The sequence below is a fragment of the Triturus cristatus genome, chromosome 7, assembly GCF_964204655.1.
Source record: "Triturus cristatus chromosome 7, aTriCri1.1, whole genome shotgun sequence".
Lineage (NCBI taxonomy): Eukaryota > Metazoa > Chordata > Amphibia > Caudata > Salamandridae > Triturus > Triturus cristatus.
In genome coordinates, this window is record NC_140590.1 from 1,545,653,091 (window position 1) to 1,545,678,979 (window position 25,889).

General features: G+C 41.7%; 1 protein-coding gene across 1 annotated transcript in view; it reads right to left on the reverse strand.

The window, feature by feature from the left end:
- Positions 1 to 25,889, reverse strand: part of SERINC3 (serine incorporator 3) — a 161,443-nt gene that overhangs the window by 19,066 nt on the left and 116,488 nt on the right. The window contains exons 6-9 of the mRNA XM_085619321.1: positions 20,539 to 20,708; positions 17,610 to 17,700; positions 4,450 to 4,618; positions 945 to 1,175 (exon numbers count right to left, since the gene is read on the reverse strand). Of these exons, the coding sequence (XP_085475447.1) occupies positions 945 to 1,175; positions 4,450 to 4,618; positions 17,610 to 17,700; positions 20,539 to 20,708 (661 nt within the window). The remainder of the gene's footprint in view (positions 1 to 944; positions 1,176 to 4,449; positions 4,619 to 17,609; positions 17,701 to 20,538; positions 20,709 to 25,889) is intronic.

Below are 25,889 nucleotides of genomic sequence, written 5' to 3' on the forward strand. Positions count from 1 at the left end.
GAGCTATTCAGAATGTATTTCAAGGGTGTCAAACTAACTCTAAGAGTTGTGTGGATACCCGCAAATGTAGGAGTTGAAGGGTGTTCACTACTTTTTCAGCTGGGACGGGTATCAAACCTGTCCAATACAATAATACTGGCAGAATTTCCACATCTGCAAATCCAAATTGTGAGGGTAAAATTCTGCCAGTCCTGAATATGTGAATTAGTGCGGAGAATGCCCTCTCCTTTTTGTGTGCACATAAGTTCTGCTTAGATACACACAAAAGCTTTGTGATTTTGGCTTAGTATGCCAAGTTGAACTACTTGAGGAAGACACAGTGGAGAGATCTTTTCTGCAAAGGTGTCGAAAATCAATGCTGAGCAAACCTACGCAAAGTTGACCTTTCGTTGATTCAAACACGCATGACTCCAGCTATCCCAGGAAGCAGCAATATGTTTAAAATGGTTTCCATGGCTGACAAAAGTGCACACTAGTGTACATGCAAGGTTGGTACCCAAAACGTGTGTTATATATGACAGGACAGAAAGCAGCACTGTAGGTACGAAAACATACCACATATCCCTGTGAGAGAATTGTGGCTGCAATTTATGATTAATGTACATTTTAGTCAGTGCCTGTAGTCTCTCCATGTGAATATCTTTTAAACTTTTCATGATGAAGAGAAGCTCCGAAATGTCTAACAAGATCAGATTCAGAATCACATTTTGTCTTCTGGGATATCCTGCAGACCTCATTAAAAACCTACACTATCATACTTTTAGCAAGGTTGTGTGACCATTCAAACTAGTCCAAGTGAGCCACTATATTACGGAAAATAAAGGAAGAAAACTAATTAACATTTCTGACTCCAATCTTCAGACAGGTGTTTAGCGATGTACTCGTGATAAATATGGCGACTATAGCTCTTTTCAAAAACAATAATTGAGCAGTGTTGGACTCACCTGTACCAATTGGTAAGGGTCATCATGATATATAGTGATGCGAGAAACAGCATAAAGTGGAAGAAAGAATAACTGTACTGGACAGCATCTTTTTCATTGTCCACCGCACGGCGCACACCTCCATCTTCCCCATCTCCACTGGCTCCGGTTCCAACACCATCATCCAGTATGACAGAGTCACTGGCAGATAAAGTTAACTTATTCACCTGACTGTTATTTGAAGAGCGGATACTACATTGGGAAAATAATAAAATATTAACATTTTAGTTGAAGTGCTAAAATCAAAAAAGAAAACATTAAAGTAGGATTTGGAAACAATTGTGAATACAGGCTAATAATGTCAGTATTTATTGTGTAAATGTATAGCACTACTAAATCAAATCTGCTGCCTTTGCAGCAGTGCCCCTCGACACAGACCTTGCAACATTCATACATGTCCTACACAGTCAGAGAAATGAGATTTAGCCTTATGAATCAAACATGATCATCCCATCATATGCACTGGACACCTCCTCTAAATCCACCTCCCTAACTATAACTGCTTATTTTCAAAGGGCACTTTCAGACATTCTATTGCAAACAGGCCACATTGGTGCATTCTATGATAATCTATAATCCGCCCTGGATCTGCTTCCACCCAATACTCTACTCATATTAGTGGAGCTAAACCTCAACCTAAAACACAACCAGCAATACATAAACTTTGCCCAACTTCTCTCCACTCAGTCACTTATCAAAACTCCTTTGCTCTAATGTGGATCTTTAATATGATATACATGCCCCCCTCCATCCTCTGAACAGGCTACGATACAAATTTGCCAATATTCCCAAAAACCTAGACCTGCAACAAAGACGGCTATCACCAAACATATGATCAACCCCATTTCGGATTACCTTAACCAGGTCCATCACAACCTAGTCTCACAACTCAATTTTACTTCCTAACCTCACACCTCAATGTAACTTCCTATGGCCCTTCCAATAACATGGCACCAAGTAATAGACTGCACTTACCTTCACGTTCATGCCAAGAGACCTCCTTTATATATTCGTAATCTTAAGGCAAGACCTTGCATTCACCTCTACAACTGAAGAAATTCCCAAAACACTTAAATAACAAGATAGCCATCTCCAAATTTACAATGGCTCTTGTCAACACTAAACTAACTTGCCATTATTTTCATCAAGTGATCACATTTCAAATGCTTGTCACACCCTGCTCTCACACTTCGTCCAACGCTCCCTTTAAAAGCCATCACTTTGTTGTTTTTCATACCTATTAATATTACCTAGTTTAGCTTGAAAATCACTATTGCGAGTCACCCTCTTCACACAGCTCTCAGCCTACCTCTACCACACAACTCTTAGAATTCCCTCTCATACTGTGTATCTCCCTGTTTTTAACTGCTGCAGAATTGCTCACTTTAGTTACTGACCACCACTCCATCTTTTACAATTACAGACCCTGATAACCCCCAAATAATTAAACTACCTCACCTCCAGAGCTCTCTATTGCGGGGCTTTTCTATTTAATTAGTCCATTCCCCTTAGCCTTTATCCATGAAACTTCCATTCTACTTAGCTTCTATTGAAGGAACTCTCTACCTAGCCCCTCTAACCTCTTTTATTAGTGTCCAGTATATAAATTACATTTATTCTTTAAAATCGTTTGACTAGCCAACCCTTTGTATTCCACCTTCTGGTCACTTTATTCTATTGAGACAGCACTTTGCTATGTGTGCAACATTATTACTTGGGTCTATCCTTTATTTTCATACTACCAGGCCTCTTAGCAGCATCTGCAGCTGTTGACCACCTAACTACACTGCCAACATGACACTGAAATAGTTTTGCTCCTACCTAGCAATTATTGTTTTTCAATGTCCTGGTTCTCTTCTCATTCTCCTCGAACTCCCATTCTTGTTAATATCACCCAATGCTCGGTTCTCAATATCATTTCTTCACTCCCTGTACACTGACACTCTTTGTATAATCATTCCTTATTCAGCTGTTCCTATCACCTTCATGCTGACATCACCCCGATGGTCTTACTAGACTCACTCACCATTTGTACACTATACCCTGTTGTAGAAATAGTGGTGTGCTTTTCACACTCACCAAGAAATCTGGAAAAAGTAATTTCTGCCACACCTGCCATATAAGAGTGGATGAATAGCTGCCAAATCCAACCCTCTCTCAACATTCTCTCAGGCTATGCGAGTTTCTCGTTACCAGCAAATCCATTATTGTAAAAGTCTCCTTGTTGGTCTCCCCTGATATGCAATTGCACCCAGAGATAATGTTATCTACTTTATCTTGCGCTCCATTGTCAATCCAATCAACACAAAAACCTAGAACCATTTTCAACAACAGCATGGATGGCTCTCTGCCACATGCAGAGCATTCTATAAATTGCTAGCAGAATTCTTCAAGTGCCTGTAAGGAATAGGTCCTCCAGACCTCGCACACATGAACTCTTGGTACAGACCAACTTTTAATCTGCAGACCAAAATCTACTATCTTCACCATAACCACTTTAACCCTCACCCAATCCACAATGGAAATGGCTTCCCGATCAATGCTGAAGAATTTCATGCCCTTCTCCTCTTCTCCCCAGTGAAAACCTTCCAATGGGAACACCTTTAGAGGACAGCTACAAGGCCAAACAGCCATCATCTGGTCCTGGACCATTACAAATTAAACACCAGGGGTGATAACATGTACCTTTGTTCAAAATATGTAAGAAGTTGCGCTTTTGTAATTTTTGTGTGTTTTTTCAAGTTGGTATTTCAACCATACATTGCCTTGCACAAAGTCTGCATAATCCATGCAACATTCCTCAATTTATTTCCCTGGCTTCCCAACGAAGCCAATGGTTCCAAACACCTGCCTTTGCACTTTGTACAGCATCCGCAAGAGATATGCTTTAAAATTGTTGGTACAAACAATAAGGTGAAAATATAAACTTAAGTCCTTAAAGGATATTCTATATGAGGTGCAGTAAAAGGAAACTGAAAGATTCACAAGAAACAGATGAGATCCTTTGATCCTGCAGCATACTATTGTTTTGTTAACAGAAGTTAAAGAAACGTTATTGTACGAGGGCATGCCATAGCAGTCTATGTGGTAGCGCCATGTACAAATACTGAACATTATTTATCCCTATCAAGCAAAAGTGATGGTGCAATGGAGAGGTAAAGCAAGATTGGGTTACAAGGGTGTTAAATTAAATGATTGGAAGGAATTTGGATTACCTCTGTTGGATGAACCCGCAGAAGAAGGCACACTGCCTTCAAAACTTTAACTGCAGAAAGAACATTCCCCAATCATTCCTCTATTACGTTGATCTAATATTACTGTAAAAGTGTGCTAACAACATACAATAAGGCTGTATAAATCAACAATCATTGTATATCTGTAAGAAGAACAGGGTGTGTTCTATATTTACAGGAACTAAACTACCCCGGCATCTGCTTCATGCTTCTCCAACCAACTATGTTCTTACCTTGAGTACAAAATGCAGAGAACAAAAATGATAAGCCCAACAATATTTTGAGCATCCCACCACTGCATGGATTTGGGGGGAGAAACAGTAGGCTCTATGTCACTCCCATTCGCTTTTGGCACAGTTGTTTGCGTAATCAGGCTCAACAGGCTTGGGTTACAGCTCCGTTCTAAGAAGAGAACATATAAAATATGAGAACATCCTAATACATAGACTACATTTTAAAATATGACTTGCAGTCATAAGCATCTGTTTCTTTTGAGTAAATCCGTACATTATCTTTGGAAGGTCTGATAGCAAAAAAAGACTTTAAGGGGCCTATCTGGTGAATGATGTTTAGGGAAACAATGGTTCTGGTGTGGCCTAAAGGTCCAAGCTGAAGTGAAGGAACTTAATTCTTAAAAGAGAGCGGTAAGTGATATAAGCAGGGACATGTAAGTCAGTATATGACAGATGTTTATTCCACAACAGTAATATTCAGGTGCTCACACAGTAAGTGACAATAAGCGTGACGTGAAAAGTGAAAGTGAAATTAAAATAAAGACATAGGTGAGCAAGCTGAATCTAAAATTAATTTTCGATTCAGCGTGCTCACCTATGTACGTCCTGAAGATGAACTCAAATAATTGAGTTCGAAACTCCGTTGGCCCCCTACAACATGAACTCATTTTACTCTGTAAAAATCTTCTAAAGGAGCTGCTATCACTGTTGTCAATGCAATGTCTTTATTTTAATTTCACCCTCACTTTTCACGTCACGCTTATTGTCACTTACTGTGTGAGCACCTGAATACTATTGTTGTGGAATAAACATCTGTCATATACTGACATTAAATGTCCCTGGTTATATTACTTACCGCTCTCCTTTAAGAATTAAGTTACTACTCTCAATCATAAGTGCCCCCCACAGGGTCACTTCATCTTGGACCTTTAGGCCACACCGGAACCATAGTTTCCCTAAACAGCTTACCATCCCCGGTTCACATAATGGGGTACCCTTGTTCGCCTTACTACTATCTCGTGAATGATGTCACAGCAGATCTCAAAACCTAGTTAGACATCATCAATCAAAGCAATATTCCAGAATGCCTATTGGTGGTGACTTAGTGATGCAGGACTGGGTAAAGTGAACTGCTTTTTTTCTCTGAAATGGATGGCCCATTTTATATCTCACGTATTGGGGTGGAAAATGGATTATGACTGTTTGTCAACCATGGCATATATAACATAAAACAGATTTAGAGAATTTGTGACATATGATTTAGGAAAACAAAATACAGAAATAAACACATTTTTTACCGGCAACTTGATTCTATCGAATGAAGAAGGTCCTAGCAGACAGCTGACAGAGTTGGCGAGGGCTCCACCCTCAAGGTCAGCCACTCCCAGAAATGGCTACAACACTGCCGCTTTCCTGAAACCACCACTACTGTTCGATACTGCCAAATGGCAACATATTAGTGATGGATCGAATGCTTGGATAGAGGCATTTGATGATTCACTTGCAGGGACTAATAACAAAAAGATCATCAAGTATCTAAAAAATGTTGCTGGTGATGGTGTAAAAGAAGTCATAAAGAAAGTGTTGTAAACTGATGAAAATGTCACATATCGTCAGATTAAAGAAGTGCTGAATCTCAAGTTTAATTCAATGCCAAATGTTGATTATGAACGATATATCTTCAACCAAGAAAGTCAGAAAGTTGGTGAAACCATTGATGAATTTGTGGAGAGACTCATCAAACTCAGACATTGTAAGTTCAATTATTTAATGAAGAAGAAGCTATGCGTATGAGAGTTACTGACGAATGCTTGTCAGATTCCTTGAGAAGACGAATGCTGAGAAAAACACAGCATGGAGCTAGTGTTAATGGCTGCCTGTTGCTGAAGAGCGCACTGAGAAACAAGCTGCTGACATGGTGACCGGAGGTGCCCAGAATGAATCAGTTATGCATGTGAAAAGTAAGCCAAAACAAAAGACTGAAGGACACAAAGTGATGTCTACACATAAAGCGAAGTTGTGTTTTAGATGTGGATTTTCGTCTCCACACGAAGGTAAATGTCCCGCTCTAGGACAGGTATGTAAAGGCTGTGGGAAGGAGGAGCATTTTGAGACAAAGCAACACAAAAAGTGGCTGACAGAACGTTCCCTAAGCAACGTTGGATGCGCCCCCACAAGGCCAAGCAGCAACATCAGTTAAGACACATCGACACTGTACGAATTTGATCGTCAACAAAATCATTGTTAAACAGTTTTTCTGTATCAGTATCAAGTGAAAGTGAAGAAAATTATTGTTCCATGTCTATGTTTACCTCAGCAAAGAGTGCGCATGTTGGATTGGCTGCTTGTTAAGAAAAATGTCAGTCAAAGAAAGATTGACATGCCAAAGCACCAAAGTCATTCAAACATTGTCTGAAGATTACACTGAAAGTAAATGGTTGTTCGATACCTTTCATTATCGAGAGTGGTGCATCAATAAACGTTATGCTGGAGGAGAAATATAATGAATTATTTGCATTGCCGCAACTAATGCCATCGAAAAACCAAAGTGTATACAAGGGCTGCATCGACACCCTTAAAAAGTCAACGTTCTTTTGTAGCGACAATGAAACACAAGAAAAGGAAGGTGCAAGCACCCATCCATGTGATTCAAGGCACAGCGTCTAGTGCCTGTCTAGTTTCAGCACAGACACTGATAAGGAACTGATATACATGAATTAAAACATGAATGCTCACCACAAAATAGTAAGTCAGTTCCCTTTGTTATTTCATGGTCTGGGAAAGCTTAAGACTTTGAAAGTAAAGTTGCATATTAATGAAGACGTTTGTCCTGTTGCTCAAAGACAAATTGCTTTTCATGTGCAAGAAGCTGTTGAGAAAGAACTTGAATCGCTACTTTAGCATGACATTATTAAGTGCTCTACTGGTCCAAAACTAAGGGTTTTTCCCATAGTAGTAGTGCCTAAAATGGACAGTGAAGGAGTTGTAAGCATATGCACTGACATGTGTCAGGCAAACAAGGCAATTAAACGAGAACGACATCCAGGTCACCACACGGATGACATGATAACGCAACTAAATGGTGCAAAAATCTTTTCTTGCCTTGATTTAAATAAAGGTTATCATCAGTTGGAACTTGAAGAAGATTGCAGGTACATTACAACCTTTTCTACACATGTTGGTCTGTTTTGGTATAGAAGACTACGTTTTGGTGTGTCACCTCTGCAGAACTGTTTCAAGACTTTATTCGACATATCATACAGCCTCTCATGAATGCGTTTAATTACAGCGATTACATATTCGTTTTCAGGACTACACAAAAAGAACACGAGGTTGGACTTTGAATGCAGACAAGTGTGAGTTCCATTCGACAAAGCTAAACTTCTTTGGCTGTATATTTTTTGATAGGGGTAGGACACCAGATCCTGCTAAAGTACTAGCGCTGTCAAATGCTGACTTGCCACAAGCTGTTTCCATGATGCCTTCATTTCCTGGCATGGCCAGTTACTGTTCAAGATACATTCAAGACTTTGCCACTGTTTAAGTGGTCCGTTGAGAGATATGACAAAAAAGAATGCTTCATTTAATTGGTCACATAAATGTGAGAAAAGCTTTTAAGAAAATCAAACAAGCCATTGAGAATGCTCCTAAAATGGCATACTTCAATCTGAAGCTTTATACAGAGGTTGTTGCTGACGCTAGCCCAGTCAGGTTAAGAGCTATCCTTACACAGCACAGCAGACACCCAAATGCTCGAAGGCATTTGTGGCATATGCAGGTAGAAGTTTGTCACAAACAGAGCATGCTTACTTCCAACCAGAAAAAGAAAGCTTAGCTGTGGTTTGGGCTTGTGACCATTTCCATCTATTCCGGTATGGAAAACCTTTTACGTTGGTAACTGATCATCAAGCTTTACTGACTATATTTAGCAATCCAAAGGCAAAAAATGCCTCCTCACACTGAACAATGGGGGCTGCAGTTACAAGAGTATAAATATACCATTGAGCATTGTCCAGGGAAGGATCAGAACCCTGCTGACTACTTTTTTAGAGTGCGTATATAAAGTGACAGTACTCCATCCAAGATAGCTGAGGCCCATATTAACTAAATTGTAAAATCAAATACACCAGCTGCCAATTCGTTAGCCCAGATTATCACTGCCACGAGCCATGATAGTGACTTGGTAAAATTCAAGGATCTCATTACACGTCAGTAATGGAACCAACACTAGACCACTCACCAGTGATGAGGAATATCAAAATACAAAAATGTCAAGAATGAACTGTGCATACCTCTGAAAGGAGTTATACTATGAGGGTTGAGAAATCTGATTATGGAGAGTCTGTGACAGACAATAATTGAAGTTGCACATCAAGGACATTGTGGAATCGTTGCCACAAAAGGGGCTCCCAGAGAACGAGTTTTTTTTTTTTATCTTGACACAGTTGAAAGGAAATTAAAGGCCTGTCATCTATGCAACTGTCTTTCTGCAAAAACTATTCAACGCACATTCAACTTGTCAGAACTCCCAAAGCATGGATGGGAGAAAATAGCCATTGACTTTTTCGGTCCACTCGACAATTGACATCACCTGCTGGTAGTTATGGATGAATACTCACGATTTCCATTAATTGAAGATCTTTCATCTACTACTCAAGTGCGAGTCACTGAAAGAGTTGATGGTAGCTTTGCGACATGGGCTGTTCCATGTTGAAGTCTGATAATTGCCCGCCTTTCAACAGTTGAGGGTTTAAAGATTTCTTGGAGCATTTGAATATAAAGCATCAGAAGAGCACACCGTTGTGGCCACAGGCCAAAGGATTGTTCAGAGTTTAATGAGTACGCTAAAGACAGAGGTCCAATATGCTACTCTTGAGAAGCTCGATTTGCAAACTGTGTCGACTTCTACCTTGAGAGCATATTGCTCAACACTCCACTCGGCCACAGGTGAAAGTCATGTGATACTGATGTTCGGGAAAGCAATGAACACCAAGTTATCTCACTGGACCAATCAGAGAAAGAAAGATGAGACAGCAGCTCATGAGAAGGACTTGGTTAGCAAACAAAAGATGAAAGAGTATGCTGACAAAAGACGACATGCAAAAAAATCTTCTTTAAAAAAGGAGATCCCACACTCGTACCACAAATGCACAGAAGAAAATCTGATGATCCATTTGATGCAGAACGTTTTCAAGTGGTGTCTACTAATAGACACATGGTGACTGCCCAGCACCCCAGGAAGTCTATTAGCAGTGACTCTTCTCATTTCAGGCACTCAACTAAGTGTCCATCAGATCTAACTGTTGAAGGAAAGACTGGGTCTGAAACATCAGTGACTGCTATTGCCTCTACACCGTTAACACAGATCCCGGACAGTGGTGTTGACAGTTCCCAGTTTCCAAGAACAAGATCAGGTTGAGCAATTAAAGCGCCAAAAAGATTGATTGAAGAGATTTAATTGTACATGTTTATATATGTCTATTTAAAAAAAAGATTTTTTTTATTTAATAGAGGAGGAGATTTAGTGTCTTGCGAGTTAGAAACGAAGGAACCCTTTTGGCTCCTGATAGACTCCGTACAACAGTGACATAAGTGTTAGAGTTGAACACAATGAAAACTGCTTTAAAAAGTTGAGTTCGCAGTTACACGCAGACAATTAAAGACGTCTAATACTAAGGTCTGTGTGTGGCGTAGTCATTGGTCGGTACCCAAGTTGCGGAGGACGCTACAGTAGTTTTGGCACAGAGCAGAAAGGTTTAATTTACGGCAAAGCGTTAAGTATTTATGCAGTACCAAAACATTAAAAAGTCAAAATGCAAACCCATAAAAATCCCAAAATGAAATTTGAGTAAAATTAAACAAACAAAATGACTAAAATCCAAAAAGTTAAAACCGAGATTTAACCCTTTCAAGTTTTACATAGGAATAGCACCAAGAAGCATGAAGGGTCAATGATACTCAATGGTCGCAGGAGACCGGGACCTAGGCAAAATTTGATGCATACCACAATGGAGCACGGGTCTGATACACTAACTAGGTTTGTCCGGGTCAAAGATTTTCCCTTCTGGCTCTAGTCTTTTAAATTCCAATCCCCTACTGGTGTACATTTCTAAGGCCCCAAATACCTCAGGAGAGGAAGCACTCAGAGACTCACCGGGTGTCAGGCAGTGGGACCAGTCCATGTCCAGAATTCAGTACGAGGAAACAGAGATATACATGTTTAAAGGAATTGTACAAAGAAGCATAAAGTGCCTATGACACTCAATTGTCGCAGTAGAACAGAACCTACCTGCAATTTGACAAACGTTTTACCCTCTGACTTTAGTCCTTTAAATCCCAATCCACCACAGGAGTATACTTCTAAAGTTTCCCAGGACCTCAGGGGAGAAACCTAGAGACTCATAGGGTGGCAGGGAGAGGGCAACAGGAGGGTGCGGTCCAGTTGTGTTGCCACTGGTCAGCAGAGCAGTTGCAGGATTGGGCCTCATGTAGCTTGTTGTGTCCTTCAAGTTTTAACTAGAGGTCAGCCATATGACCCTTGGAGCCCACTTCTTTGTCCTGTGTATAAGAGGCAAAGCAGTTTGCAGACTGCAGGGTCAGTCCTCTTCTGATCTTCAACAGGTCCAGTAGTTTTCTGAAGTGGGTGTCTGGAGGCATGAAATTTATGCCTGGCACAGGCTAGTGCATGGGAATTACTCCTTGGCGCACCCTAACCAAGGGGGTAAAGGTTGCTGGGGTCAACCATTCCCACTTTGGGCATTTTCATGATAGCGAACATATTCAGCCACACTCAACATGGGCTCTGAGAGGTGGGGGTGTTATGTGGAGTGTACTCCGTTATTCCGGTGTCCTCCCACTTCTAACACTAAAATCCAGCTTGAGACAGTCAATCTACCCAAAATTAACCAAGAGACAGTCTGGTAAAACAAAGCAGGGGTTTCCAGCAAACAGACAGTGGATACACAATATTTGTTTTGACATGCTGTTTACCTTCCTTTCAAGTGCACTTCCAGTGTTATATGTAAAAACCCTGCAACAGACGCATGATGGAAAAAGCAGGTTCTTCAGCAACGAGACGTGATTGCACAAGAACTGCTTTGGCATCCTGTTCCCTTCCTTTAAGTGTACCCCCAGTGTTATACCCAAACCCAGCAGAGCGGTCAAGCAGGATTTTGCATTCAAGCTGGATTTCACAGAAGTAAGAGAGCAAATGCAAATTTAGCTGTGGGGAACTTCACATAGGTTACTTTTCCTTAATATTTATTAAACATCGGACTTCCCCCATTGCATTTTATTTTTAATAACTAGTGAAACTAGTGGTCCTTGAGTGTCGCTGCTCGAACACCGGAGTCTTAGTGTCTATCCCATCCCCACCCTCCGGTCCTTTTTGTCGCACCCAAAGGATCCGTTTCCCTACCGACCCCACCTCTGTGTGATGTGAGTGTTTGGGGTGGTTTTCTAATGTCGGACCAATGTTGATATAATTACCTGCTGCTGCTGCTCATGGTTATCGTTCCTCTGGTTGTGTAATTTACTTTTTAATGTACTATATATTCCATAAAATTAGTGAAATGTTTGCGGTTATTGTGGTGGTTCTAGAGTGGGAGGGACACAGCTCCGATTTAATGCAATTGAATGTACTGTCACATTGTGCCTAATTTTTGTACCGAGTACAATAAAAACAGGTTTTTCAAAAAAAATAGTTGTTTCATTATTTTTATAACTAGTCCCATTCCTGAGATACAGTATTAGGATTTTAATCTGCACTCTGGTTATCTACATAGGACAGCTAGGCCTGTCAGTGAAAAATAGATTTTAGGTGCTAGTCACTGTACGGATGTTATAATTACATTTCTACATGTCCGATGTTTAACTACCATGCACACTGCTTAGCGGGCTAAAAGGCTTACATAGGGTTGCCATTTGAATATTTAAAAGGGAGGTTTCTACCTGTCAAAAGGGTTTATTTTGCAGTGTGTGTCTGCCACAGTCATGCTACAAGGGAAGGCATGAATCCATGCTTTACACTGTCACTTGAGTGTATGGTACAATAAGGAACATTTTGTACCACATACCAGAGACTTCTAATTAAGTTAGATATACCAATTAGGAATATGCCAATTCAACCACGTTTAAAGGTGTAGCACAGACACTACTGGTTAGGGGGGGTAAAGTACAGAGAGTTCTAATTCAAGCAAAATATATGGTCGAGCAAAAGCCAGAAAATACAGGGTAACCACGTACAAAAGATGGCTTTCCTACTCCTTATCTAATTCACTTGACTCTCTTGCCATGCTAAAAGCTTGAAAACCCGCTCAAAGATTTCCTCAACCCATTGTTCACCATAGAGCTATCTTCTCTCTGCTCTTCTCAGTCTACTGTGAGTCCTTATGGAGGAAGGGTAAATCTGCTTTTATCTTGTCTCATGATGATTGACAGTTATTTCAGACACTTAATCATTCACACTCTTTTGCTGCTCCTGAACCTTCTCTTCTACACAATTTGCACATGACTTCACTATCTGTTACCTTAAACAATTATAAAATTCAGCCGTTATTCACTTCTGCTCACACCAAGTACCTGCTTATGTGGTTCTTCATGACTGATCAATGGGCCCTGCTAATCCGGTCTTCTACTGCTTAAGACGCCGATGGTCTTGGACCTTATTCATGTTGCCAAGCCCACTGTTTCACCTTCAGATACTCTACCATTCATACTAGTAAAATTACTGCTTCCACTTGTTATCCCACCTGATCTGGCTCTCTCTTCTGTAATCTTCCCTTCTTCCTTTAATTCAGCATCTTTCTTCCCCTTTGAAAAACAATTCTCTTGACCCAAATGATCATTCTAATTTCAAACATATTTCTTTCTAAAGTCGAATTATATTGTTCCCCCGACAAATTGTATCCTTCCTTTATAATCACACTCTCCTATCTCTTGCTCACCATGGTTTCCACAGTTATTCCAAAGAAACTGCTCTGATCTCTATCTCTAATTTTCTCCTTAACTCTCATCATAACAAGCAATCATATATTCTGATAAGAAGCAATCATATATTTTGATTCGCTTAGACCCTTCTGCTGCCTTTGACACAGTGGACAATTTATTTTCTGTCTTCTCTTTCTTCTTCGTGTATTAGGGACACTGTTCTTAGCTGGTTTTTGTCCCATCTGTCTGGGGGCTACTTATTCATCTCTTGGAAAGAGTTGTTTGATGTACATCAACTGGTCTAATATGTGGTCCCAAAGCATTCAATCTTAGCTTCCCTTCATTTTTCTCTATATATACTATTTTGTTGTTATCCACTGTTTCTGCACATTAATTCTCATTTTATGCTGATTTACTTTTCTTTCTTCTTTAGATCTATTCAGGAAAGTATCTCAGTGTTCCAGAGGATATGAAAATATGGATAGCCTCACATTTCCTTAAAACAAGATCCCAATAAAACAGAGATATTTTCCTTTCCTGCTCACTCTTCCTATTCACATCCACCTCCAATCCCTTCTTCCTCCTTTGATATTCCTTATTCTTCTTCTGTTTGCAACATTTGGGCATTGTATTTAACTCTTCTTTTGGACTCTCTTTTGGACTCTGCACTGCAATTTAACCAGCCACTTTTTACCTTAGAGGATGAGATCTCTGTTGAATTTAATTATCACTTATCTTTATATGTGGGCTTGCCCAAATACGTAATCACTCATCTTCAACTGATTCAGAATGCTTGTCTTCAACTTCTATTTCTTTTTCTAAGTCAGACTTCAACATCTACAACAACCGAGCTCATTAGATATTTCCAATTACAGTAAATGTAGCTTTTTGTGCATCTTGTTTAAATGTTACCACATTTTGGCATTACCTTTGATCTTTGCGATCTAGTTCTAAGTATTTTCTGTCCTTCCTTCATCCTCCATGTAATTTTTTCTTTTAGGTTTAGTGTTTTCTTTTTTTTTAAACAATTTTTTCTTGCACATTTTTAAATAACATGATATCAGAAGAATGCGAAGACAGAATCTCGAATATCTTGGGTGAGAGTATAAATTGTATTGATAACACAAAGCCAGCCACTAAAAGAGTAAGAGGTCCAGGAGAGACATCAGCATGTTACTATATAGAGTAAACATAAACAAAAGACATTGAGCCATACAATATGAGTACATACACAGAGCCACCACTGAGCACATGGGAGTGGGTGTGGGGGCTGCATAAAACGGTGTATCTCACAAGGAAAGGTTCAAAGAGAATTAGGATTCCTAGCAGGGAGTTGGCCTCCTCCCATTGCCTCAGAGAGAAGCCAGAAGAAAAGACCTGTCAGGGGCACACTATGTTAAATTATTGATGGTGAGGGCAATCACTCTATATCCGGTCTAAAACTTCTAGCAGATACTTGATTTAAAGATCACCTGTAATCAAGGTGCAACATACAACAGTTCAGTCATCCATTCGCTTTTCTCGGAGTGGACTGTTGCCGCCAGTGACAGAGAATGCAGAGTTTGGACCAGGAAAGAGGCTTTGCTAATCATCTGAGCTTGTGGTTGGGGTAAGTGTGGCAAGTTAATTATATCAAGCAGGAGATTCAGGCAAACAGTTTGAGATACTGGGGCCGTGACAGGCTGAAAAGATTAAAATCCAGACGTTGAACCAGTAGTGGACCAGTGCTGGTCAGTGCCACAGTATATGTCTCAGGTCACAGTTAAACCAGCCACAACACCAAGAGAGGGGAAGCAGATCCAATTTAATGTTACTCCCTGAGGTTCCAATACCACTCATGTAAGATATTGTAAAACAGAAATTGTAACCTGGCTTCCCTGAAGTACTTGTCACGGGTTTCTATAGAGACCAGTCATCAGCAGAATATGTTGTATTCAACATGGAATGCTAAAACTGTCTATTTTCATTCAAGGTCCTGTTTGAGAAAAATTGACATATGAGCAGATAGTATTTACCAGAACCACACTGAACGGAGGCCCAGGATATGAGGTATTTCTGGACAGGGGTGTCTGATAGTGCTGTAATCTGGGGTATTGCATTTCTACTCAGTCAGTACAGCAATTGCCAATTTTGTAAACAAAACAACTCGTTCAAGGCAAGTTCAACCGTAAGGGAGTCAAAGGATTTGTGGGTCCACTAAGTGAACAATTGATCTATAGGACAACATTCTCTGTTTTGCACTCCACCTAGTGGATTGGCGCACTGCAGAGTTAGAACCCCACATTACACCATATATGAGTGCTATGGTGTGCCCATAGGGGTCAATTCCCATCTTTTTGTGAGCATGTTTCCAGTTCGACAGGATAGCATTAATAGTGGTGTTGTTAAAGGATGTGAGAGTAGGATAGGAGGTGTAGACAGCAGCCTGTATCATACACTCTATGGTTAGCTAGGAGAGGGGTGATACCAGGCCTAGAAGCAGGGTTATGGGACAAATAATAGGAGAGCAAATCAGCAGCTTTGTGTCGCCTGTAGTAGTATGGGCATAGCGTTTCCTAAGGGTCAATCTCAGATAAATACCATCTCACATTAATGATTTGATGGGTGAGTCAATCTCCAGCAATATGGATCTACAAATCAATAAGGCATGCTGAATATGTAGTTACATCTGTGTAGGATGGTAATTTTGGATACCTTGATCCTACTTCACAGAGGCAGAATAAGGTGTTTCCAGTGTTTGCTAAAATTCTGGATCCTAAGAAGGAGTGTATTAAGGTTATGATTTACAACACTGCCAACCAAATACTTCAGGAACTTCAATGTCCACTTCACCAGGTTTTTACATAGACTGGATTTGGGCCTCAGATTTGCCCCAGTTAATTTTGAAGTCAGAAAAATCTAAAATCTGCATGATCATTGATATTAAGCAAGTAAGAGATGCCTCAGGGTTGAGTAGAGTTAGCAGGACATCATCTGCATACTGGAAAGATTTCACCACACCAGTGTGTGCTAGGGATGAGTTTCCAATGCAAGGAGAAAAATCAAAAGCAAGGAACTCCAATTGGGACAGGTTACAACCCACCAAAAGCTCACCAGGGCCAATATGTTCTGATACAACCATCTGACTTTTGAAATTTGTTTGTGTGCCTGGCCCCTGTTTCTCAATAGTCCTAAACAGATAGCCCCATTCAACATTATCAAAGGCTGTCTTGGCGTCCAGTGAGATGGCCAGTGCCTCATCAAAATGAGAAAATAGAGCAGGAACTGCACACTAGAGTTTATCAGCCCAAAGAGAGGGCTTGAACCAAGAGAGCAAAGGTATGATGAATTGTACTAATTATAATTTCGTGATATGTGATTACAGCACTTATTTTTTGACTAGAAGAAAATACAAGAAACATACAGCGTGCTGGAGCTAAAAACTAAATACTGGCACAGGCCAGTTTAATTTGGGAAAATGCAGCCTCTGCACCAAAATTGAAACTGAGTTTTTGACATTGAGAAATTTACTATTATCAACATGTTTTCAGACTTTGTAGCCAGTTACCTTATCTCATAGCATTTTTTGATATAATGGCTCACATCTATAGAAAAAATATTTGACCGATGAGAAACGAAGGCTGAAACCTTTCTTCCCCTGTAACAAGGCACTGGATTGGTAAACTGCAAGATTAATCTGTATAACATAATGTGTAGCTTTAGCTTCAGCAAACAGGCTTCTGCTTGCATTACAAGTTTCTTCTAAAAAGGTAGCAATGGGTCACTAATATTTTCCCATTTGTTTTGACCAAACATTTTTAGCAACCGATATTTAATGAATACGAGGGACAGTGCATATCTGAAACCAACCGAGTCCTCAGAGGCACTGCTTCCCCCATCCAGTGACGCAACTCTAAACAGGGGGTAAGGTAAGGTGGTTTATTTCCATGTTATCCTATACACGGCATTAGCTGAACTTGGTATTGGATCCCTCTATCCTGCTTCTGATGGCTCATGACCAAATCAATAAACTCTTGAAGCATATGGCCCTTGCTTTTTTATAAATATTTTTAAGGTGGCAACAGATGGGATCTAACCAATGGCTGTTTCTATGGCACCAAATCAATGAATGGACTATGTGGCTTAGGTAATTGTGTACCATACAGAGACTATTATCATGTTTGCCAACAGATAGATAACAAGAAAACCTAAAATTATTTCGTTATAAGTGTAGCCAAAGGAATACTTCTTACCAGGTTCATTGGACATCGCAGACCAGGTGAGATACATAGTGTATAGAGTGATGACGGAGGACTGAAGAAGACCAGACCGAGGCTGGTGTTCCTAAGAAACAAAGGGAATGCAAGAAGGTTATAAATGGAACAATACAACTACGCCATAATATTCCAATATTTACAAGTGTTATTAGTATTCTATAGTAAAACTGCAAAACAGAAGTAACATGTTCATCACATACACATTACTCTAGAAAACTGTTGTTTGAATTTGCAGCAGCAGACTTTTGCCTGTATAAGGTTTAAAGGCTAAAAATAATCGTTTTTCTTTCTTTTGTAATATCCATTACCCCTCCAAATTTATTTAGTTACAAATTTGACAAGTGCTTAGTAAATCCATCATCCTCTAAACAAGACCTGAATATGAGTAAATACATTGGTACATAATCAAACATGAGTAAGAGGTATTAACTTTATACCGAGTGCATTATCTCTCCCCATCTATATTTTTGGGAAATCAATTTCTACAGTTAACAAGATTGTTTCTGATTGCAGGGAACACTGATAATTGGATAGCATCACTGTTGCGATCAAAATGTCTCCTTCTGATAGTCCTTTACAATTCATTGTGATGGCTCTCATTACCCACTGTACAGCACAATCCTGAGAGTAGGTTTTTCAGGGCACATTGTTTATGTTCATCTATATTCATTGTAGGTTAGTGCTGTGTATACAAAACCCAGACTGGCCATAGAACATCAATGGCCAAGATTAATGATTACGCCTGGGAGAAATCTTTCACTGCTGCTGGTTAATTGACACCTTCTCTTAGACAAATTTCTATATTTTATTGTGGTCACATTTGTAGAGTGCTTCTTACCAGTTATGAGGCCACAACATCCTTCTGAGTAGACAAGCAAGAAGCTACTCCGTTAATTGAGGTTGGATGGCAACGTGTGAGTTCATAATATGGGAGGGGTTTGGTATCCCTGTACCCTTGTAATGTGCTTATGCGCGAAGTGAAGAAGAGTGAGATACAATCAAACATTTGTGTACACTTACCATTTCTTTATGTGTTGTAAACCCTACTTTGTGGGAACAGACAGTCGATTATTTTGCATTGCTCTCGGAAATGAATCATCTATTCTCAAATTACTGAATTCCAAGCGATTCTGAATGCTTCTTCCTTTTACCAGCCGAGATATCCAGAGCGCGGCCGTCTGTTCATAGAAAAAGAACCACCAACGAACTGAAGAAAGATGATCAAACCTTGCGGACGACCAGAGGTTGTGTGCAAAGTGCTTTGAAGACTATGAAGATCTTTTATTCTTCATCCTCTCAATGAAGATCTTCATTGAGAGGATGAAGAATAAAAGATCTTCATATTCTTCAAAGCACTTTTCACACAACCTCTGGTCGTGGCAGGTACAGCAATAAACAAGTAGTGACTTAATTGCTTTCAACTGGTCTACGAACGAGTTCAAAGCATACTTCATTCCTCTGAAAACTGTGTGGTGATGCAAGAACAAGCTATTTTATTCCAAATGTTGACAGAGCAATGGGCTATTGTCAGTTATCGGTAGGTTCCTGGCCAGGTCTGTTGGATCAAGGTTTTGTTTCTTCATGATCAATATGATGTGGCAAGTGGGAAGGCTGTTAAGAAAGCTGCCTTGGGTTAGTGATTCATTCGCAGGGGATCTGAGTGGGGCAGACACAGCTTTGGATAGAAGATCTCCTAGAACATCTGAAATGAACAAGTGTCTGCAAGCGAGCAAGCAGGTCACTGTCCTTGAGCAATACTTTGAAATTAATGGGCGAGAGTTGCTTGAAAGTGTCCAAGATTTTTGTCTGCACAACTAGAACATTATGGGGGGGGGAGCTACCTGAAGGAGAAGTCTGATGGAGGACTTGCTCTGCAGAAGTGTTCCAGGGGCTTTCAGGAAGCAGTGGTCTCCAAAGTCATTGCAGAGGAACTTACTGTGAGGGATTCAGGTCTTGATACATTCTGGGTTACATAACTCTGAGAGGATTTTCTGAAGTTCTCTGTATTGGCATATGAACTGGCATTTAGTTTCACAAATCCAACTGGAGCAGAGACGTTTTCTTGAGGGAACTTTTATACTTTCACAAGGGTCATTAAAAGCAGACCTAATTGTTGCAGGTCATTTGTTTTTCCCACCAGAAGAGTTCAGAGCAGGCACGGCTGGTTCAGGTAAGAGCATGGGGGGAGGGGGGGGGGGGAGGAGGTTCAGAGTCGACATCGACAGCTGCCGGAATAGGTCAAATAAAAAAAATAAAACCACTCACCTTGCTCTCGCCGTATCGCCGACTCGGCGATGTGGTAAACGCAAGGTAAGTGGCGTTATATATTTATTTATTTACCTATTCCGGCGTCTGCCCTGTCCTTGCCCCACTGCTCTTACCGGAACCAGACGCATCTGGCTCAGAGGTTATGTTTCATGTCTTAAGTGTCTTGTAAAAATGTCACTAATATTGGTTGGAGATATTGGAGTTCAATTATTATGTTCTTACGTTAGCGCCTACAAGTTGCTCTGGACCAGAGTTTTTATTATTGCATTCGCTCTGCAAAACTCCTTGCCTGAAGTCATGTGTGCCAACATTCTTGAAGTTTGGTTGTTCAATTTGCTTGGTGTGCTACTTGATGAGTTTTTTTTTTTAATCAATTTATTTTTGCAAAGAATGCCGTGTCTGACCCTGTCCTGTAGATAAACAGGTTGTAGAAAGGTTTCTGTGCAGCCACAGCATTTTATGTGAGTGTAGTAGCCTATAACTGCTTGAGTTTTATGCTATTTAGTTCAACAACTTTGCTCTGTGGGTTAATTTATCCACTGAAATGCAGAGTGTGCACACTTACTTGTGAATAAGAGAGCGAGAAGAGAGATTAAATAAATGTGAAAACAATTAAAAGACTTTATAAACACAGTACCTGTATTTTAGGTAAGATGGAGACAATAGACACTGCTAGGCACAAAATCATATTAAAACTGATGAAGAACTTGTTCTCAATGCATCCCTCAGGCTTTGTGTAGAAGACATAGAAAAGCACAACAGCGGTTCCAGATAAAATGTAGTTCAAAGCGGTTGCAGACATGAGTGCTGAAACAAAACAAAGTATGACAATTAACACAGTGCCACAAATTGTGGGTTCACCTTGTTTTCTTTCATCCTTTAATGTTCTAAAGTGCTACCCCAATCAACTATTCGTTTTCAACAAAAGAAAACTCAAACAGACCACCACACGAAACTATACATTTATCTAAAAAATAAGGCAAACCTGAAGAGAAGTAGGTCAGATATCACATGCAAGTTAGAGATAGAAGGAATACATGGATCAATAAGATAGAGGAATTCATGGCCCACATTCCCCAAAATGACTATGGAAACCGGCCTGGAAGGCTGAAAAAAGCCAAAACTGGAGAATGGGAAGGAAAGATAAAGTGCCCAGCGGGACAGGGTAGGCTACTACGCGTTGTATCTGGCAACTTTTGCAAGTAACGGTGCAAGGAGATATTTTGACAGGACCATTGTGTGAGCAAAGTTACCAGTGATAGATAGCACAAAAACTTAAATGGGCCAGTTTTTGGAGGAAGTTGGTGGCCATGCCCTTGGCCACTAAAAAATGCTCTCACTTCACACACTTCCACAGCACAATATGAGTGCCTACATATTCAACCATTTGATCTATGATGACATACTCCATGTTTACATTCTGTTTCTGTTCCACGGCAATATTCAGCAATGCACTGTTTAAGAATACAAATAAGACACGAGGGGGATTATGTATATCACATAATGCTGACTTGGAAGATTCCCATTCTTCTTTGTGTATGCATAGTTTAAATGAAGATTATGCTTCCTTGCACTTCTGACCCTCTTGTTGAGTTGCTGCCTAGACAAGCAATACTGCAAACTGATTGTATTTATTAGTGTTTGAGACACACTTCTACAACTGCTAGGACACTATGAAATGGCTAAGGCAAATCAGGGGCTAGGCTGTGCAAGTTCAGAATGATCAGTTGATGGGGGGCTGTCTGTAGAGCATTTGAGTCGCTGTAGGCTGAACAACGTAGAAAAGACAGAGTTCAGAATTTAAAAAGTGTGATGTTGTCCAGAACTACTGGAGCAGAAACTTTTGAAAGGCAAAAACGCTGTGTATGTATAAATCTACTTCCGAAACTACAATAAGTTGTGTGTACTATTGGGGGGTCTGAAACTGAACATTTCCTGTATCAAGTAACCGTCATTAAGCATATAACATGTTTGCACACTGAGATCTTATTAGTCATGTCACTAACTCCAAGTATAGAAGGGAATTTGGAGCGGAATCTACAGGAAGGTTATGTATTCACCAGATAGGTCATTATCAAAGGTAAAGAACGTTTTCTTCTGATGCATAAATCTTCATGCAGATTCATCCCCTTATAAATGAGTCCCAAAGTAATACCTCTCTGGGAGGTGGAAATGATCATTGCGAGTTAACCAAGGAAGCCATGTAGGACAGCTGAGGCAAAGTACTCTTCACTGCATGTATGATACATGAGGTAGGTGTGTTCTGCAAACTATGCAAAGCTGACCACGAAGTTGCCTGGCAATGTCAGCAACCAGGTCTTTCTTGGCCAGGAGATAGCAGATCCCAATACAGAGAATGAACCTGTGTGAAATGGAGCCCTTGGCCACTCCCTTGCTCTTAATTCTGGCATTCACATGAAGAACTATCATCATTTCAGGGTCCAGCCTATGATGTGGCTCCTCGTCCATCCTTGGTTGGATGTTGAGGAGGGAAGAAAGATGGAAGAGTCATAGACTGAGCCCTATAAAAAGGCAAACACATATAGACAGACAGAGCTGTCAGAGAGATAACTATGCCCTGTTGCCACTGCTAGACTCTGCTATGAAAGGGATAGGGTCTTCCCCCCTTAACTGCGCCTAGCACTGCACCTACATCTGCGAGGTCAAAGGACAAAGCTGGTATGTGGGGGGATTACTAGGGGCTCGCCCAATTCTTCTTCTTCCTCTGCATACTGTTCTGAGAACTGCGCAATCCATGACTCTGGTGCCACATTGTTTTGTGGGAGTAAAGCTTGCCCTCCCCTTCCCCACTTTACCAAATGCCAAAAATGATGAAAATTGTTCCCAGAGCAAGCCATTCGCAGATCCTTCCATCTTTGCTCGTCCCAGTCCTTTTTTGCTCTACACTGAGAGGATTTATACATTTTCCTTGCTTGTTTGATGCTAGCCTTATTTTTTTATTTTACTACTGCTGCAAGCAATTTATAGGCTTGCCTGCAATCCGTATTGTACCAGTTTTCCTGCACTGCTATGGGTTTGTAATACTGACTAGGCGGCTTTAGAAAATAGGTCTTTATATGATCAAATAGGATGTTATTGGCCCCAATTATGATTTTATTTAATTCTTCATGGTTTTGCACTGCCTGTAACTCTTCCAAAGCCATAGTAACATCTAACTTGATTGCTGATACTACTTCTGGCTTTTCAATAACCTTGTCCCATTTGACCCGTCTCATATTGTTCGAGAGCAGAGCATCTATAGTTGTGCACTGTCCCCTCTCCGGGACTTTTTTCAGAACAGAGTAACCCAACCCTGAGGTCCAAGCCGCGCCACAAAATGGGAGAGGGTCCCTCCTGGAGCCATTAATGGCCCTGGGGACCCCATACCCCGGGTCAGCTCTGCTATGTCCCCCGGGTGCCCACCCCCAAGGCATAGGGGTTTCCGTTCCCTGACTGGCGCAGGCAGGGAAAACTTTGTTTGCTCTCGCTTTAATGGAGCACTTTCAAAGCTCTGGCCAAGCAGCAGCAAACACTAAGTCCACTCCCAGCGGGCGGGAGCATGATAAATGGTCCGGGGAGGAGGGCCGCATGCTCCCTTCTCACTTTATAGAATGGCCGGACCCCGGGAGATGGGGTACCCGAGGCCAAAATCGGCCTGGGGAGGGAGGGCCACGCAGCCCCCCCTTCCCAAGTATTATTAAAATAGGCCCCCCTCTCCCTTTTAAATATGGCTGGGCCTTGGGAGATGGAGACCCCAGGGCCAGAAATCGGCTCTGGAAGGGGGCTACGTGCCCCCTTCCCCTTCTACATATGGCCGGGCCCTGGGAGATGAGGATCCTGGGGCCAGAAATCAGCCCAGGGAGGTGGGCTGCTTGCCCCTCCCCATCTACAATAAGGCTGGGCTCGGGTGATGGGACCACGTACTTCTTCTCCCCTAAAGAAATGTGACAGGCCCTGGGGGATGGGGTGCCCGGGGCTGAAATCAGCCCAGTGAGGGGGGGGGGGGGGGTGCTTGCCCCCCTCCCAGCTTGCCTTTGGGGGGTTAGCAACCCCCCGGTGTTTCGGGCGAAGGCTGTGTGCAGCTTTGGGTTTGCTGCATGCAGTAGGTTGGCTGCATGCAGTAGGTTGGATGCAGGCCCTGCGGCCAACATCTTGTGTGGCGTGTGGTTGGCCAAAGTGTCTGACACCAGGCCAGGACCTGTGGCCAACAACCTGGCTGCGTTAAAAATGAAACAAAGACATTCACAGAACAAGCATTGAAAATGCAATAGGTCTCGCCTTTGATTAAGTTAAAGCCATTTGCTTTGCTAATGGTATTGTATAGCAAAGCAAATGACTTTAACGATGGGGGGGTAAGGATGTGTGTGGAGGTGGACTATGGTGCCAGCCTAGTTCTTTACGTTGGTTGGCTGCCTCTTTTAGATGAACAGGGTGGTACCTGGGGCTGTGGAGGTGGTGGGAGAGGGGGAGAGGCGGTACTCCTAGTTGTCGAGATGTATTTTTCCTGTGTCTGTAGTGAGCCTCCTACACACGTCGAACCGGGTGGTTAGGGGCGCTTAGAGATGTGGGTCATGGGTACAGTAAGGGGTGGGGGTTACAAGTGTATGCAAGGGGCAAAGGAAGGCTCTTACCTATGTGAGACATGGACAAGGTGGCGTTGCCCGCCTTGGGCTCATTGTAAATGACCACATCGACTGCGTTCCTACAGGCGGAATTGAAGACCTTTTTCTTTAAAAGTGCAGCCCCCTCGGGCCACCAGCGCAATCCAGGGCCCGGCAACGGCTTTCTCTCCTTCGCCGGGGGGGATGAGGCCAGGCGGCGGCCCCAGGCACATAGTACTCCGTGTCTGCAGCACAGCCCTCCAGGGCTTCGGGGGCGCCTCGGGGGCCAGCGGGGCCCTCGGGACCCCCAGCAGGCCCTGCACACTCTCCTTGGGCGATCTGGGCGTTTCAGAGCCAATTCACAAAGGCAAGCAATAGTACTCTTGTACTACTACTGGCCATATTCATAAATGCATTTGGCGCCTTAGCTTCCTTTCCTCCAATCATTTCCGAACTCTCAATAGAAACTAGTTTGATTTGTGTTAAGCGCGGCAACACCTTATGGATGCTACAGCAGTACAAAAATGTTTACATGCACCTGTCTCAAGAGTAGTAGTTCCCGTGTGTACTTTATACGATGTGTCTTCTCTGGGTGAGAACCTGTCGTGAAAACCAGTTTACCTCGAACAGTCTGCAGTACCACACAACAACCACTCACCATTATTTGATATGCTAGGCATCAAGCCAATTTCTCCATCACATTGAATGCTCCAGCAAGAGTGGTAATTTGAATGCATCTCTGATAATTTACAACTCCTTCCTAGCATTGAGGCATAAGAATCTCTCTTCGTCCTAAAATAACAGTGACAGACAGATAATAGGTGGTACGCCCAAGTATGCGTTCTCAGTCACCCGAGGCAATGTTGAACATTGGGTTTGCTGGCGTGTAACCCGAAAGGGGTGACTTGGTAGAGTAGATGGTGCTGATCCACTACCACAGCAAGAAAGCTGCACATTTGGTACATAGCATACAAGAAGGCAGTCAGTGGTAACATAAACCGAGGAGTTGCTTGCTACAGGCAAACTAAACCAATAACAGGGAGCTCGAACACGTTTTGAAACGAGTTGGGAAATCATAACCTTGTGAGTAACATAAACCTGCTTGTGGGGTAAGACATGCACACGAGTAAGCCATTAGAGCCAGGGAGATCAGCCACACCAATGTGCAACAAAGCCGCCTGGGGCTTGCGTCGTTCGTGCACCCTTCCCCCACAGGGCATGAAAATCACTCTTCTTGAGCCTCCGGGGGTCACGTTTCCTGAGCTGTTATGCAGGTTCTCTCAATCGATACCCGATGAATGCAATCCTACACAACACTACACCACAGGTCCTCGCCATGCCTGCGCTCAGTTACTTTGCCAGCCAGGGTTTAACACATTCGGGCCGT